The following is a 17,450-nucleotide window of genomic DNA, read 5'->3' as shown; positions in this document are numbered from 1 at the left end:
GCCACAAAGCAGAACAAATATACCAGCATTTTGGAAACCTGGGAGAAAATTATCCTGAAAAGCTTCTCTCATACGTAGAACTTACATAACTGAAAACTAAGTATATAATACCCATTACTACTATTTTGAAATACAAAAAACATCATTGGTATTCACTTTAATTGTGTATTATAATTATTGTTTTAAGTATGGTGACTGTAAGAACTATTTATAAAGATTTTTTATGTATTTACCCTCATTATCAATGCCCCAACCATATTTTTCTCACACGGTCTTAAAAATTACATAGCAGCAAATTATCCTAACAGAAATGTAAGCTCCATGTTGGGATGAAGCATTCTTATACAGAATTATACATAATCATGGCTTCTCTTTCACTTTTCAAGTACTAGCCTGTTTCTTCCAATTTCACTGTTTTCAACATGAATATTTCCTTCAGTGTCAACTTCAATATTATACCATCTGTATTTATACAGTCTATAGTTTGAGCACAAAGGAATCACACTTAGAAAATAAACTCAGTGCCAGGGTACCTTATGACCTTCATGAGCCCCAGGAAATTGTGCCTTCCCAGACCCTTTCCTCCATCAGAAACAAAAATTATATTTTACAACTGCATTGTTACAAAGATGAATAAATTCATATCATATATCCAAATATTTTTATCTAATAGGTCATTTTTTCCTTCTACTGTTAATAGAAAATCAAACATCCCACGGACCCCTGGAAGTGTTGCGGACCCCACACGCCATGTTTATAGACAAGTTGGCCCTGCTCAGCACTCAGCAATAATATGAGATGCCTCCTCCAGAGGCAGAATGAGATCACTCCCAAGTTCAGTATTTCTAAAATCTGGCTACATATTAGAATCAGCTGGAGTTTTTAAAAATACAGTAAACTCCTACCTAGACCCCACCCCAGAAAACAATTAAATTCATCTTAACATGGGTGCTCAGAAAATCTGTACTTTCAAAACCTTTCCAGGTGATTATAATGTACAGTTCAAAGTAAAATCTTTGTTGTATATTTCTTTAGACATTCGGAACCCAATTATTCCGATAGTGACTTACATATGTAAAGAAATCCAAAAATGCAGAAGAGGAGAAGGGGGAGCAGGAGGGAGAAGAGGAGGACGATGGGAACAGTGAAAGGGACCCCAGTGCTTAGACTTTGATCATTCTGGTCTGCAGAGCATGACTGCGCACTTCCCTCTGTCCCTGGGCCCCTTTACAAGGCAGTGAGTAAAAACTCATCACTTTCATTGTTATTTCATTTGTACTTCCATAAGCAAAAATCCTTGGTGAAGGGGGCATGAAAGCACATTTTCGGATGTATTTTTCTACCAAGAGAGACACATTCTTTCTCTCTGAATATCGGAGAGGTTGACTGTAATGGAACAGGCCCATGGATGGGACAGCGCTGTGTGTGTTTATCTAAAAGGGAGAAGCTGAAACCAGCCGCAGGACGTCAGTGCATGTAGAAGATTGATGAACTGCCTACACAGAGACCAGGATCTTTGAAACCAGGGATCAGCTCTAAATTTAAGAGTCCCAGTGGAATTGAGATAAAATTTGTATGCCTTAGAGAACGTGAAAGAGCCTGAAATTCAATGGTAAATCCAAATCCTCAAGTAGAGCAAATTTTATGACTCCAAGCACAGCTGGGAAAATGACATCCTTGGACTAATTTGGTGCTTCATCTGGTTCAATCTTTGGAGATCTAGGAGCACGTGCAAACTAAATATCTGTTGACAAGTTTATTAACCTTCATGGTCTTTGACATCAAGTTTAGGACCTGACAGAAAATGGTTTTGTATCTAAACCAGGTTTGTGAATCAGGGCTAACTGATAAAGAAACTAACAATAGTCAAAAGACAAAGGGGAAAAAATCAGGTGGGAAGAACAGGAATGCAAGTTCCTCAAAAATAAAAGTAAAAATGATGAGCTGTGAAGAGGAAAGAAACTTCCCTTTTGATATAGTGGAAGAAACAATCATGAATAATCCAGGATGCTAACCTTTCTGTGGAGCCTTTGTTCTTGTTCTTTCCCAGGTGTGTAACAGAGAAAAAAATCTCTGAAGAGAGTATAGGTAAAACCCAGGAGGAATCATGACTACAAAAGTCAGCAGTCACAAAACAAGCTCCTATACTTCATTCAGCTTGATTTGTAGAAGGAAGACAACTCAAAGCAGAAAAGATCGGAGCTTCAACAGAAGTACTTCATAACAAGCACTACTGAGAAAGCGAGTTGTATCTAATTGTCTGCCTTAAACCTTATGCTAATAACCTATCATCTTTTAAAATATTGTCATTATTATTATTAGTTAATATTTAACTGTGTCATGTTAATGTCTTATCTGGGCTTTTAACATGTCTGCACATCAAAGCACTAACCTTAACTCCAAAATAACAGTGCTGCTTGGAGCAGAAAGCCATGGAAGCCCTCTGTTAGCTCTGATCCAAGAAAAACACCAGAGCCCTCTCAGACTCCAAGAACATATTTTACTTCCTAATCCTCTCTAAGCCAAATTTAATATCTTCAACTAGTTTAGAAAGTTAACATGGAGAACGACAACTCACTTTCCTCCAGCAGAGCAAATTTACAAACAAATGCATTTCATCTTTTTATTTTTTGGCAAATTATCTCAGAATACTTTGAGAATGCCACTAAATACTCAGCATAGTTTGGGCAGCCTAATTAGCTTTCTGGCATCTTTCACTCCAGTAAGACAAACAATGATTACAGAAGACATGTGAACAGCAAAGCTTCAACCTGCCTCGGAGTTGGGTCGTCATTCCTTTTTTTCACTGGTTTTGATACACTGTCTCTGGGTAACATCACCTAGTCCTATGGCTTTACAGCCACATCTGTGAGAATGACACCTAAAGTCTGCAGCTCAACCCAGATATCCCTCCAAAACCACATCCATGCATCCCTCTGCCTTTTAGACATGGCATCTCAAATCTAGTATATCCAAAACTGAACTCCTTATCATTGTCCCCAAACCTTCTCTTCCTCCTCTTATGTTTGCCATTTTCTTAACCAACAGCACTATTTACCCAGCTGTCCAAGCCAAAAACATGGAGTTGTCCTGGACTCATCCCCTACACACATACAATTCAAACTGATCAACAAATGTGTTAACTCTAATCTGGTGTGTCTGTAACCTGCCCATGTGTGCTTCTGGTTTCCTTGCTTAAGGTCATGGTCAACCTAACTAAATTACTACTAGGACCTCTTAATTGCTTTCCCTACCTACCCATTCCACACAGAGTCACTAGGTGAAACAGAATTCTTAGCTATTTTTGTACAAGAGATCCTTTTGGCAATCTGGTGAAATCTATGGACCCCTTCTTAGAATAATAATTTTGAATTAATACAATAAAAGCATGGGGCCATTCTCCTTTTGAGAGGTTTTCCGGAAGCACCCATGTGATCAGATCATTCCCCTGGCACATGGGACACCAACCACCATTTCATCCTCCCTCACCCTAATCCTTCCTCCCCTACCTGACTTCACCTACACTGAAGTTACACTCAGAGTCATTATGCTGCCTCATCTCCGAGCCTTTGCACATGCTGGCCTCCCTCGGAGGAATGACTTTCACCTCTTCTTTACCTGCCTCTCATATACTTTCCTTCCAAGATTCACTCAGTCAGGGACCATCTCCCTCAGGCAGCCCTCCCTAGGGCCCTAAGCCAAGGCCAATGCTCCTGCATGTGCTCCCATGTGCCCAGACATGGTATTTATAACTTTCCATTGTTGGTTTCTTCTGCTGGATCGTTAGCTCCTTCAGTAACTAGCCTTGCTCACTTTCACATCCTTTGCAGAGCACCAAGCACAAAGCAAACCTCTCACTAAGTGTGTGCTGGACATAAACAGATGAATGAGTGATTTCCCTATCTCATTTTTTCAAATACCTCAGACTCTACAAATATCACCTGGGATCCCCATTTCAAAACAGAGGAGAGAATTTAAAAAGAAATATTTGAAATTTCTATAATTCTATAAGGGAAAAAATAATTAGAAGATCAGCACCTGTAAAATAATAGCCAGAAACACATTTGTTCAGTCATTTTGGAGGAAAAAAAAGTATCACCACCATGTTGGGAAGAAAAGGTTTGTCTCACACTTACTTCAGCTAATCTTGAATGTTTATGGACCACCTCCGTTTTATTCATTGGTGTGAGCTGCTGCAAAACACTTCGGCTATTTGTCAAAGCCCGTGTCAATCGGGCAAATTTTGTCCAACCTTAAAAGTAAAGAAAGAAATTCTCAGTTTTTCACACATAATGAAATGGAATCCAACATTCTTGCTAATATTCAAAGGATCTCAGAAATTACATAACATCCAGAACTAATGAAAAGCACTGACCTAAACATTTTATTTCTACATAGATATCATCATATATTTCAAGTGTGGCTGCAAAACACTGAGTAATTTTTATACATAACCTTTGTGTTTTGCTCATATCTATTACACAGTCTCAGTAGCCAAGTCACAGCTGTCCACAAAATTCTATGCTTTTCCTTGCATTGTAAAGTTTTTTTACTGGGAAACAGCTGCCCAGCTTGTAATACATTTCCAAGCATTCCTTGCATCTAAGTGTGGCCTATGTCCCTGGTTCTCACTAATGGAATGAAAGCAGATATAATGTGTGTTACTTCCATTCATGCCACAGCTTAAGAAGCAAGTGAGACTTCTACACACTTTCTCCCTCCTTCTACCAGCTGGATACAAATGGTAAGGCCCCAGGGAATGGCATGCCACTGAATCTGTGCACGGAATGCCATATGCCAAGGATCACCTGCTTTGGACTGCTACATGAGCAAGAAATATGGTTCTATTGTGTTAAACTACTAAAAGTTGGGGGTTTATTTATTAATAGCCTAATAAAAACAGTCCTACTGTATACTGATATGCATATATATATATACATTTAAGAGAATAAAGCCCAAAGTCAACAAATCTCACACATTATGTTATGCTTCATATCACACCTGTTTGTAATGTAGCAAAATGTTATCTCTCTCTTACTAATAACTACGGTGATATCCAAACATTTTTTAAATATCTAGAACCTTAATAATGTTTTCTGAAAAAGTAGTAATTTTAACTTGGTGGGGGGAAGAATATGTATTTAATGAGAAATTTCTTCTGGAATGTCAAATTTTCATTATGAACAACCATTAATTTCAAGGAAATGTCTATAAGATGTGATGTGAACAAATAGAGCAAAACCAACCATATTCAGATCTTTTCTCTGGATATCTCAAAAAGCTCTAATCTATTAAAGATTTTATTAAGACCATTTAATAACTTCTGTGATATTCCCTTTCACTAGGGTATTTACCAAACAAATCCTCAAAAATGAAATGCCTGATGGTCCAAAGGAATGATAGTGGAAATGATGAAATTTCAGGAAATGTGTCAAAAGATGAAGGAAGAAATCCTGGATAGACACCAGTTAAATGTCCTTCAAACCATACTAGGAAGATGACATCATACTTTACTACCATTCTTCAGGCTAATTCTGGCTTCATTTAAGCTTTGTATGCCTCACCAGTTCAGCTCCCTCTATGGTATCCAAAAACTGGATTTGAATAGAAGTAAACTAGCATCAACTGATGGAAGGTCCTTAATTCTTCATTAATAGACTTCATACTAGTGACTAGGACAAAAAAAAATGTTAGGCTTTGGGAACTGTACATAACCCTAAGGCTTACCATGTGCAATGTGCTAGAGAAACAAAGAAATACCAGGTATGCCACAAGCTCTCTAAGAACTCAACATCAACGTGAAAGACCAACATGCAATCTATACCACCAACCTAGAATCTTTTTCTAAGTGCTAGACCTGTGAATCTAATTGGCCAATGGCTACCTCTTACTAAGACCTTCTATAGGCACCTAACACTCAGCAGGTCCAAAAGTGATCTCTTCATCATCTTCTCCCTCTCCAACTCTGCACTGAAACTGAGCAGCCACAATGTCTAAGTCAGAGAAAAAAGATACCTCAGCCATGTCTATGCCTAGTCTTAACTAATGGCCCCATGATATTTCCAGTTGCCCATATCAGAAACTTGAAATTTACCATCCTCCTTCACTATTATCTCCACACCCACATATCTAATCAATTCCAAGCTTTATAGAATACAATGTCTTAACAAATACACTTAAATTGAATCTCTTCTCTCCATCCTTTTATGTCAGACACTATATCATCTTCTATCTGAGTTAGGAGGCAGCATCCTAAAAACCATACTCTCTATTTGCCTTCTAACCATATACTCCTCAATCAACTCAACACTGATGACAAAGTTCTCTCTAAAGCACATATCTGGCCATGCTCACCCCGTTTCCAATTCTTTAAGAGATTCCTGGAGGCCTTCAGGATAACACTGCATATCCTTGTTATACAGACCATTTAGTTTCTGACTCAAAGATTGGCTATGCATCCGTTGTTCCACTTCTTCACACCTACTCCGTATTTCAGACTTACTAAAACTAATAGCAAGTTAAAAGAAGAATAAATTCAAAACTAAAATTAAATCTACTAGGAATTCTCTGTCCACCCTATGATGTTTTATGCTTCCGTGTTTTCACATGTTATAATCATTCTGCCTGCCTGGAATGTTACCCCAACCATCCTCCAGAGTCATCTAAAGCATTATCTCCTTCTGGAAGCTTCTCTGATCCACTCCTAAGACAGAGATTCTCTACTCCATGCACTCATGCATTCGTACCATAGGATATATCCCTCACATGTTACTAACAGTTGTCAATTAACATGTCAGTCTCTCTAACTATAGTTCATCTCTCCATACTCAGCACTAGAACAGGGTCTGGCATAAAGCAGGCCACTAGCTAATTAATTAAAGTGTATTTGTGGCTTTAAAATAGGATTTAAAATAAGTCCCATTTTGTTTTATTATCATTGGGTTTTGGTTTGGCTTTGCTTGTTGGTTAACAGTGGTAAGGGTGACTTCAGATGACAGTAACTATGTTGGCAAAAGGCACGTTAAGTATTTCCTGTGATCACTTCTATTTCTGACATTAATTAAATATTATAATATTGTAATTGTATTGAATATTTCCAGGAAGTTCTAATTCAGTTTCATACTTACTGACATTTCATATTTCTAACAAGTAATGTTGTACCCCTTAGTACATCTGGGTGTTAGATTAAATGAGAAGCCATTTTCATTCCCTGTGTGCAATAAGATTTATCCAGAAAATGTTTTGAAAAAAAAATAAAGGCAATTTTGAAGGAATAAATTCAATGACACACAGGAAGGATACAAATCATCAAATGGCACAAAAGCTTTCAACTTCAGTTCTGTCCCCTCCACCTCTAGACCCATCCACATGGCACTGATTCTTGCCTGTACACTTGTCATCTCACGGAATCAGGGCATTTGCTCTTCCTGATCATGCGTATGTTCCATTCATGGACATCAAAGTGGTTTCTAGATTTTTCACTATTACTAACAATACCACAGTGAATGTCCTTACTGCCTGCCCCTTTGTGCTCATGGACACATCTGGAATGGCCTATGTTATAAACTAAATTAGTACATTTGATTTGTCATCAACTCCCACTGTATAGTCAAACTTTGAAAAAGCTGAGCAGCCACAATGTCTAAGTCAGACAAAAAAGACACCTCAGCAGTCCTAACTTTTCCCAGCGATACATTTACTAATCTCACCTTTATAGAGACGTAACTGATGTGACTGATTATTCAGCACAGTTCACTGACATTACTTAGATGTGGTCGATACAGGGTAATGTGAACAGAGAGCTGAATATGAGGAGTCTAATACTTGCTCTGTAAGTACCTCATGGAATTATAAGAACAGTTGTTCTCCTAAAAGCTCAGGATGCCAACTCCTTCTTAATAAAATATTAGTTAGCTCTATTGAGTTGCAATTAACCTTTTTGTCATAGACGGGCTAATCTTCAAAATAAAAGGAAATCACAGAGGCAGTTAAATCAGTCTACTAGACTGCAACACCAGAGTCTGATCTATAGGAAAAGAGCTTAAGTAAACAATTTACTCTTGGCCAAAGAGACTCCATGGTATAATTAGTCATATTTCATCTGCTGTTCCTCTCTAAAGAAAACCACTGGCTTCCTTCCACAAGGGGAAAATTGCTATTTTTGCTGGTTTTTTTTATCTGAATTATTGGCATGAATATGCCATAACTATTTGGCACAGGATATTTCAGACTGTAAATGTCTTGGCAGTTTTGGAATCTGTTTGAAAATACAGTATAAATGGGCAGAGATTTGAGCCATCTCTTTTAGAACACATACGAATAATCAACAGAATGGATTTCCTGGCTTTAGTTTTCCCCCTTTGTATTATTATAAACGATGTATCAGGCACCATTGACTGATTATCTGATCAACAGTTCCAAGACCTCAATATCAGGAACAAAAGATATCAAAACACTTTGCCCCACTGAATTATTATCAGTAAATTCCATTGGTTCAAAGCAGTACAATTCTGTCAGAATCAGAGGGTTCTCAACTTGTGCTTCATTTTTGTACGGAAAAAGGACAGTCGGGGACTAAAGTGGCCAAACCCAATGATAAGTCCACTGGAAAGGATAAGGACGCATGGGGCAACAGAAAGACATGAGATTGGATTCCAGTCAGACTTTGCATGTCAGGATCTTCAACAATAACATGGAGATAATAATACCAATTTTCAGAATTACAGGAATGAGCAGTAAAGAATATAAAGTTCCTGACACCTATTAACCACTCTATCAAAATTGCTTTCCTTCCCTTTTAATGGTTTTTGCTACCATCATAATGGCATAATGGTATGGTTGTCATCACTTAGTGCCATTTATTTTATGGTAAAAATCAGTCTAGAATGAAGTTTTCATAATCTTAAGATTCATGATAAGGAAGACTGGCACTCAAATTACAGTAGAGTTACTATCATACTACTGCCATCACATTATAGTTACTATCCCGCATACAATGATGTAGAAATAAAATTCAGAATTAGCCAGTTTACTTAAGCCTTTCAACCACGTGTCTGAGTTTCTTGGTAAAAATACCAATCCACATAGGAGAAGACTGATGTAATTTACCACCAATGTAGCACATCCTCAAAGAACTTGGGCCCTTGCTTCAACCACTGGCCCCTCTTCACTTTAAGAAGGTAAAATGCCCCTGTGTTTGGTTAAAAATTACTTTCTGACTTGCCAGCATGTGGATTCACCTGTCTGTTCTGCATCCTAAACCACTATTTCCCATATCCTAGGCAGAACTTTTGTTATCCAAGTATTTCTTCAAATTTTGCAAATACCATCAACCTCCCCTGTAAGCATTAATCCCCTGATCCTAAAGCTGCCTGATTCTTTTCATCTTACCTTACCAAACCTCAACTCTAGTTAAATCCAATTCTTTACCTACTTCTGCATTTATGTACCTCTTACGAAATATGGGTGAAGTAAAACACCTAACCATGCTGGTAGATCCTAGAGAGACCCACGACCACCAGCCTCCTGCAGACCTTAGTGCTACTCATCACTGCTCAGCAAACCTGCTGCATTTCCCTTGGCCACTCTCATCTCCAACCCTCTGAGATGACCTTTCCATACCAACTCCTCTTTCCTCACACCTTCAACATTTCTTCACCTCCTTCACCATCCTTACTTTGAGTTGCTGACCATGTTTCTAATATAACTGAGAAAATAAGAGTAATCAGAAGAAAACTTCCACTGTATATTTACTTGTCTGTCTGCCTCCTCTCCCCCATTAGGATGTGAGGGAAGGAATTTTGTATATCCAGGACTTAAAATAGTGCCCACACCATTCTGTGTGCCCAGTCAGCATTTTTGGTTGGGAAAAAAAATAGATAAAATAGATTAACAAGGGGAATTAAATATTCCTAGAAGAGCAATGAAAAGAGTTACGCTGAGTAATTGGTGCCAAGGTTGCACCAAAAGTAAATCTACTGTCTCCAAGTTCAGTGCTCTAGACCCACATCATCTTGATATTATGTTGTTGTTATGAAATCTCATCTGCTATTTCCCAAAAGTTCCATAGTCCCCTTTTCTTAAAAGATGACATTTTTTTTGCCAAGGTTTCAAAACATATTTTCCTATACTTCTAGCTTCACAGCAATAGTAAGATGATTACTTACTACCATAAATATTTTATTTCTATTGAATTTTTCATATTAAATTTATAGCTTACATGAATAATAGAAAATAGCTCATATACACCATTCATAGTTACATTGTGCAACACTTTTTCAGTAATCTGTTATGTATTTGAAAGTGTAGAACAGTCTCAAAATACAAATCGATTTAAAAGAAGCTTTTTCCTCAACAAATCCTAGCACTAGAAAGAAATAGTTTACTCAAACGCCTTTCACTATGGTGTCTGATAGTCCCTATGAATTCTAATTTACATGTCTATTGAGCAAAAGTTCAAAATCAAGTGGTGTGAGTTGTCTGGAATTTATTCAAATGTCATTTTTTTTGAAAGTACGAATTACCCCTTTAAGAGACTGTACCTGCCAAAGAATTCTGTGATTGTGTCTGTGCCATGAGGATGCAGCTATGGAGATGGAGGCAGATAAATGGAGAGGCATTCACTTGAGAAATGAAAGTCACTCTCACTATCAGCACCCTTTCTCCAATATCAAGTAAAATGCTGCTAATTTCCAGTTTCCAAAAATAGACTACACAGTTACTGACACATTCTGCAGGTTAACACTGAGAAACTGCTGTACTCTTCCCAATTTCATTTGTGCTGAAATCACTTAAAGTAAGTAAGAGAAAACAATATATTCATCAAATACAACTACAACTACAGATATTTTTGAGGGGAAAAACTGTGGCTTAAAAGCTTTTTACTCGATCTTGCTATCATTCATGTGTGAAGGCAAGAGAAATTTATTTGAATATGGTAGGTCACAAATCATACACCAAATTATCTTTTGTTTTAAAATATATTACTTTAAGATACAGTCAGCTGTTAGCTGTAGGTTTTTCATACGTGTCCCTTATCAGATTGAGAAAGTTGCCCACTATGCCTACTTCGCTAAGATTTTTTATCATGAGCAGATGTTGGGTTTTGTAAAATGCTTTTTCTATGCCAAATAATATGGTCACATAATTTTTCTTCTTTAGCCTTCTGATATGGTGCATTACAGTGATTGATTTTTGAATACTGAACCAGCCTTGTATATGTGTAATGAGTCCCACTTGGTCGTGGCATGTAATTCTTTTAATATATCATTGAATTCCATTTGTGTTGAGGATTTTTACATCTATTTTCATAAGAAATATTGGTATGTAATTTTCCTTTTTTGTAATGTCTTTTTCTGGTTTTGGTTGAGGGCAGTACTGACCTCATAGAATGAGTTACGAGAGTTCCCTCTGCTTCTGTTTTCTGGAAGAGACTGGATTCACCAAAGAACTCATTTGCACCAGGTATTCCCTTGCTTTAGAAGTTTATTAATTATTGATTAAATGTATTTAATATAGGCTGATATATGATGACTCAGGTTATCTATTTCTCCTATGGTGAGTTCTGGCAGTTTGTGTCTTTCAAGGACCTAATCCTTTGACTGTAGAGTTGTTCAAATTATTCCTTTATAATAATGTCCATGGATGAGTTGTGATGGTCCTTCTTTAACTTCTAATATTGGTAATTTTTGCCCTTTTTTTCTTGATTAGCCTGGCTAGAGGTTTAACTTTATGATCTTTTCAAAGAACCAGCTTTGGGTTGCAGTGATTTTCTCTAATGTTTTTCTGATTTCTATTTCACTGATTTCTGCTCTAAGGTTTATTATTTCTTGTCTTACTTGCTTTGGCTTTCATTGCTCTTCTCAATCTTCCTAAGGTAGAAGCTTAGGTTATTAATTTAATATATTTCTTCTTTTCTCACATATGCATTGAATGTTATGTGTTTCCCTCTAAGCAGCGCTTTTGCTGCATCCCACAAAGTTGATAAGTTGTATTTTCATTTACATGTAGTTCAAAATATTTTCTTAATTTATCTTAAGGCTTCTTGGACCCCTGGGCTATTTAGAAATCTGTTCATTTCCAAATATTTGGGGATTTTCTAACTATCTTTCTGTTACTGATTCCTAGCTTAATTCCATTGTGGTCTAAGAACAGACTTTTCAAGATTTCTCTTCTTTTAAATTTGTCAAGGTGTGTTTATAGCTAGAACATGGATCTATTTGGTAAATGTTCCTTGTAAGCTTGAGAAAAGCACATATTCTGCTATTGGATGGAGCATCTTGAATTTTAGAACACTAAACCTAAATACTTTTAGAAGACTATTCTATTTTTAAAATAGTATTTAAGTTTATCTTCAACTTCCCAGACAATGGGTCTATGAGTAAAGGTAGAAGAAAGACAGGAAGTATGGGTCCAAAACCGAATACCCTGTTTGATCTTCCAGAAGATGATTCAATACACATACTTTCAGAAGCCTTCACAAATCAATTGTTCTATGGCATACTTTAAACGGCTTGCACATTGTAAAGTTTTCCTCTTACAATTTGATGATAAACCAGAAATCAAGCAGATATAATACATGTGAGTTCATATGAAAGGAATAAACCTAATGCAATGTTTTCTATAATTATGGTTACAGTTGGAAAGAGTAAAGCTTCTGGGTCATTTTTTAAAGAAGTAAGAAAAGGCAATGTTTGTCAAATGCAAAGAGGAAGATTTCATTTTTGTCCCCTAAGAGATTATTAAAAATAACATTTCATATAAACTTCTTCTAAGGGTATTTGAAATCTTCATTTATGTGATACTAGTTTTTAATTTAAACATAATTGGAAATAAATATGAGTAAATTAACACAGAAAAGGGGGCAAAAGCACATGTCACTGACTACTGTTTTCTATAGTAGTCTCTCAGATATTATAGTTAATCAGACTCCATTAGGATACTTCAATTTTGCCAGCTAATCTCTTGATAACAAAATTATTCTTCACATAATCTAGCAACATCTACCCAAGAGAATCTATAGATGAATAAATAGAGAATGGACAGTAACTAATCAAACTGCAATCAATTCAACAAAATTCAATCAACTAATCAACTGTGCTCTTACAGGACTTCACTCAAACCATTCCACAGGGGGTTACACTCTGTTTCTACAGCTCACCCTGGTAGAAGTTTTTGAAACTCCCATTGTATTGATTCTAAATCAATAATGCTTTATTTCTTCCTTGAGTCTTATCTCAATTCCTGTTATTATGATTTAAGTAAACCAACTATTACTTCAATTTTTGATAGCCATGCTATTTCCATCAAATAATATGATTGAATAAAACTGATTCTCGACAATTGTTAGCATGAATGTAAAGCAAAAGAAGTGCTACAAGAGTAAAATTTTGGTTTCCAGTTCAACCAAGGATTTTGCTAAAATAATAATAATAACATATTTAAGTGACAGCCTAATTCTTAAGTGTGGTGATTCCTTTGAAAATTACCTTTTGTTGAATCATCCTCTATTGGCTGTTTGAACAATGTAATATCCTTGAAAGTACATAGGAACAAGACCACCTTTTCATGTTCATTTCTTATTGGTGCAATTTGCATATAAAACCAAACAGGGGTTCCTGTAAAACAGAGAAAGGACAATGGATGCAACATAGCTTTAATTCTGTATCAACCATCAATTATTCAAAAATTAACAAACATTTTTCAACCCAAAATATGAAAATTCAAAAGTAAAGCACAAGGTGTCATTTAACAGTGCAGGAGCACAGAGTCTCACCACTTACATAACCGCAGCATCGCCCGGGTCCCTGCCCCACCGCTGCTCTCACCAACTTCCTTCCAGAGATTCACCAAGTGTGACCCTCTCACATGCCTCTCTCATCACTTTGACAAGTGTTTCCAGTTGACTTCAACAGCAATACCTGATGCTCTGATAGGTATTGCTCTTGAGGAAACACCTGAAATGCTATTTCTATCTCAAGGCTTTCCCGTGGATCAGACAGACTTACAATACAGCTCTGTGGCTTTGACTGCACATCCCTATCAGAGAGAGAGAGAGAAGACACCAGCAACACTGGATGCCTGGTATATTCACAGCTCTACTTGAAGCTTTTAAGGTATCCTTAAATAAAAGATGTGTCCCCAGACCCCAAAACTCTCAGGTGTCTTCATGAGCCACTGCTTCCTATCTCCCTCACTCAAAGCATAATGCTGGATTTGTTGCCATGTTCTTCAAACAATGGCTCCTGCAGACTCCAGAGAAGAGTTTCAAAGCATTCAAGGCTTAGGATTTGGACAAATCAGAAACCAGCATAATGTCAAATCATAAATATCTGAAGAACAAGAAATGCTTTCAGAGGAGAAATTATCTGTTAAATGATAAAACACTGAAGGCATACTTCATCACAATCAAAAAGACACATTTTCCACCATGTTCTCTCCAAGCCATAGTGCAGTAACGCCTCTTCAAACATTCTATCTTAAAGACATAAAGGCTTTTGTTAGGTTTGGGATTTAGGGAGTGAAATGTGCAGCTATTAACAGTCTCTAGGTAAGAGTTGATAGCCTGCTAATGGTTTCCAATGAAAACCAAATAAGAAGCACCTCCATACACGTGGCCCAAAAAAGTCAGGTAATAATGTCACCTCAAAGGGGAACTTGCCATTTAAACAAGATGAAGTGACAATTACTGGGTTCAAGAAGTCAGAGAATTTGAGGAGATTTCTATGGGAATATTCAGTTCTGACAACCAAGCCCTTTGTAACTCCAAGGGGCCTACAGAAGAACACAACCCTTTCCAAAATGATTACAGGATGAGACAGGGGTCTCAGAAACAGTCACACTCTCTGCCGGAGAGGCTTGTTCTTTATTTTCTGCTTCTTATTTTAGACAGTGTGTCTAGGAACTGTGAGTGATGTACAGTTTTACAAATCACCAGACCCAGATGCTAGCAGACACGTAGCCTATGGCTGTTCCAACACAGTGAGCTTAAGGCAGCAGGGTCATAAACAGAGAAAAGGGCATTAAAAGTAAGTCGTTTTCCAGGACCTGTTAAAAATCTGAACAGAAAGAAATGATGTTACATTTTGTACCTTCCTATGAAAACAGCAACTTTTCAAATTTTGGCATAGAGTCAGGGCTATTTTTAAAACTGCTTTCAGATACCAAGGTAGATTTTTTTCAAGTTGAACTGTAAGGTAAGACTTCCCCAAGCAGACTGAGTATTTGCTGAGTGGCTGGTGAAATTTCCATATTCTGGTGTTGGGGTTCAGAGGAGCCAGAAGTCTGGGCAGGTTAGGCAGAGAGGCCTGTTGCTGCTGAAAATTCGGGCAGTACCCTGGCCCAAGCGATCATAGTTGTGCCTTTTGGTAGACAGAGAGACCCATTTAAATCATCATCCTAGAGCTGCTGTTTCTCTCCAGTCGGCATAGCCTCCTGCTAATCAGAGCAATGTACCTAAAGAGTAGAAGCTACAAAATGAAATGTCAATCATGTCACATGTTAAGTCAGATGCCTTAATCTCCCATTTGCAAAATGGTGTTTACCCTAATTACTTAATGGAAGTGTTGGGAGGACTTGGCATTCAAGCATTTCCCACAGTTTTCTACAGACATATGAATTTTTCTATCTAACATAAAAAAAGTCACAAGAACAGACTTTCATCAGTTGATGTTCAAAAGCCTTCAGCTAACAGTTTACAAGGCTTTTTAAACTGCTTTTAAGTATACTAGAACTCCATTAAAATACATGGATAACATCTATCCTTCATATTAAAGAAAGAAAAAAAACAAAAAACTCAATGCAGACACCACACCGACTAGACAGGAGCTTTATTCTATAGCACTGTGGGCTGGGTCTCCTACGTGCTGTAAGCAGACACCTTCTACACATACATAGATACTTATCTGAAAAGAACCAGACCGGCCTAAACAAAAACCAGACAATTATTTTAAATCATTAAAATAAAGCAAAATACCTAGGCCACCTCAGAAGGAAACTTTTGGAAATGTAAAATTCAGGTTATTGCTAAGTTGATTATAAGGGATATAAACAAAACAGAATTTCCACAAAGGTATTTTTAAGAAAATCAGAAACTATGGACTTAGCCTTGATACTTCAAAATCAAAGATTTGTGTGTTCTGCTTAAATATAAAAGTGAAATGACCTCAGTAATATGGAATATACTTAAATTATTTGCTAAACTCAGGGTACATATCTAAGTCATTCAAGGGATAAAAACCCTTGTGTCATATGAAAATGACAGGGAGTTTTGGCATATGGGTCTGCTTCGAATTATCAGTATATATTTTGGACCTGGTGAGAAAGACCCAGAAAACTCCTAGAGCCTGACTTTTCTCTTGCAGAGGAAGGAGTTAATCATTCACAGTGTTTTGTTTTCTAGGTGAAAAGAGATAGGCATTTGGCTATGACTTCAAACAGAAATAAACCTCTTCAGTCTTGATTCTAAAATGAAAGATAAAATGATATGGTATTCCTTAGGTAAAACCATTAAAGACTAATGCTCCCCTTACCATGAACGCTCCTGTGAATAAATGCCTATGACTGTTGTTATTCTTTGATGGTCTAGTAAAAAAAAAAATAGAAACCTAAATTCAATTCCAAAAATTCCACAGAGAATAAATGCTTGAGATAAAATGGAAAGGAGAAATTATGCTCCATAAAATCCAATAATACTGAACATGAAATAAGTGTTTCCTGTAGAAACAGGGGAAAAAATTTAGTAACCATCAATTTCCACTAAAGATAATAATTGGCTAGCTATCACTTATCATTAACACTAAATAAATTGACTCATCTTACAAAGTAACTATTCATTAAAAAAAAAGAGAAAGTAATTTGGGAAAGCAATAAAAAGAAAGAAAAGTAGGTGACTAATCCAAGAAAACAAATTAGACAATAGACTTGGCTAATCAGTGTACTAATTGGGTTTTTTCTTTGGTTGGTTTTTTTTCCTCCACAGAGAGTCCATATCATGAGATCCTATATGATTATATAATGGACAACTGACCACTCACAAATTCCATTCCAGAGAACAGCTCACAACAATCAATACAAATTCACCAGTTGTGAATGGCCTGTTTGGAAAGTACCACCAGCCTTCCTCGCAAAACAGTCTGAGTCTAACAAAAGGCCATACTAGTACAGACCGATCTCAAGTAGATAACATATATTCACGTGTTATCTGTGTACATGTAGAAAAGTAACCACACATACCCAGTGATACAAATATCCTTTTCCTTTAACCATAAGAAAAAATGAATGAATTTCTCTGTCATTTTTAGCTGTCATGTAACCACAGGATCTTTACCATGAGCATTAATTACAAAACATTTTGTTCCAACATACATACACACACACACACACAAAATCATTTAAAATACACCATATTCTTCTTACATTACTCAAAAGGTCACTCTTCATAAGTAGAATCA

General features: G+C 36.8%; 1 protein-coding gene across 1 annotated transcript in view; it reads right to left on the bottom strand.

Annotated features, from left to right (window-relative positions):
* The window catches only part of KCNH5 (potassium voltage-gated channel subfamily H member 5), a 320,361-nt gene that overhangs the window by 264,547 nt on the left and 38,364 nt on the right, over positions 1-17,450 (bottom strand). Inside the window, exons 4-5 of the mRNA XM_037006649.2 lie at positions 13,488-13,616; positions 4,137-4,252 (exon numbers count right to left, since the gene is read on the bottom strand). Coding sequence (XP_036862544.1) covers positions 4,137-4,252; positions 13,488-13,616 — 245 coding nt within the window. The remainder of the gene's footprint in view (positions 1-4,136; positions 4,253-13,487; positions 13,617-17,450) is intronic.

This window comes from Manis javanica, chromosome 8, assembly GCF_040802235.1.
Source record: "Manis javanica isolate MJ-LG chromosome 8, MJ_LKY, whole genome shotgun sequence".
Taxonomy (NCBI): domain Eukaryota; kingdom Metazoa; phylum Chordata; class Mammalia; order Pholidota; family Manidae; genus Manis; species Manis javanica.
This window is presented reverse-complemented; position numbering and strand designations above follow the sequence as displayed.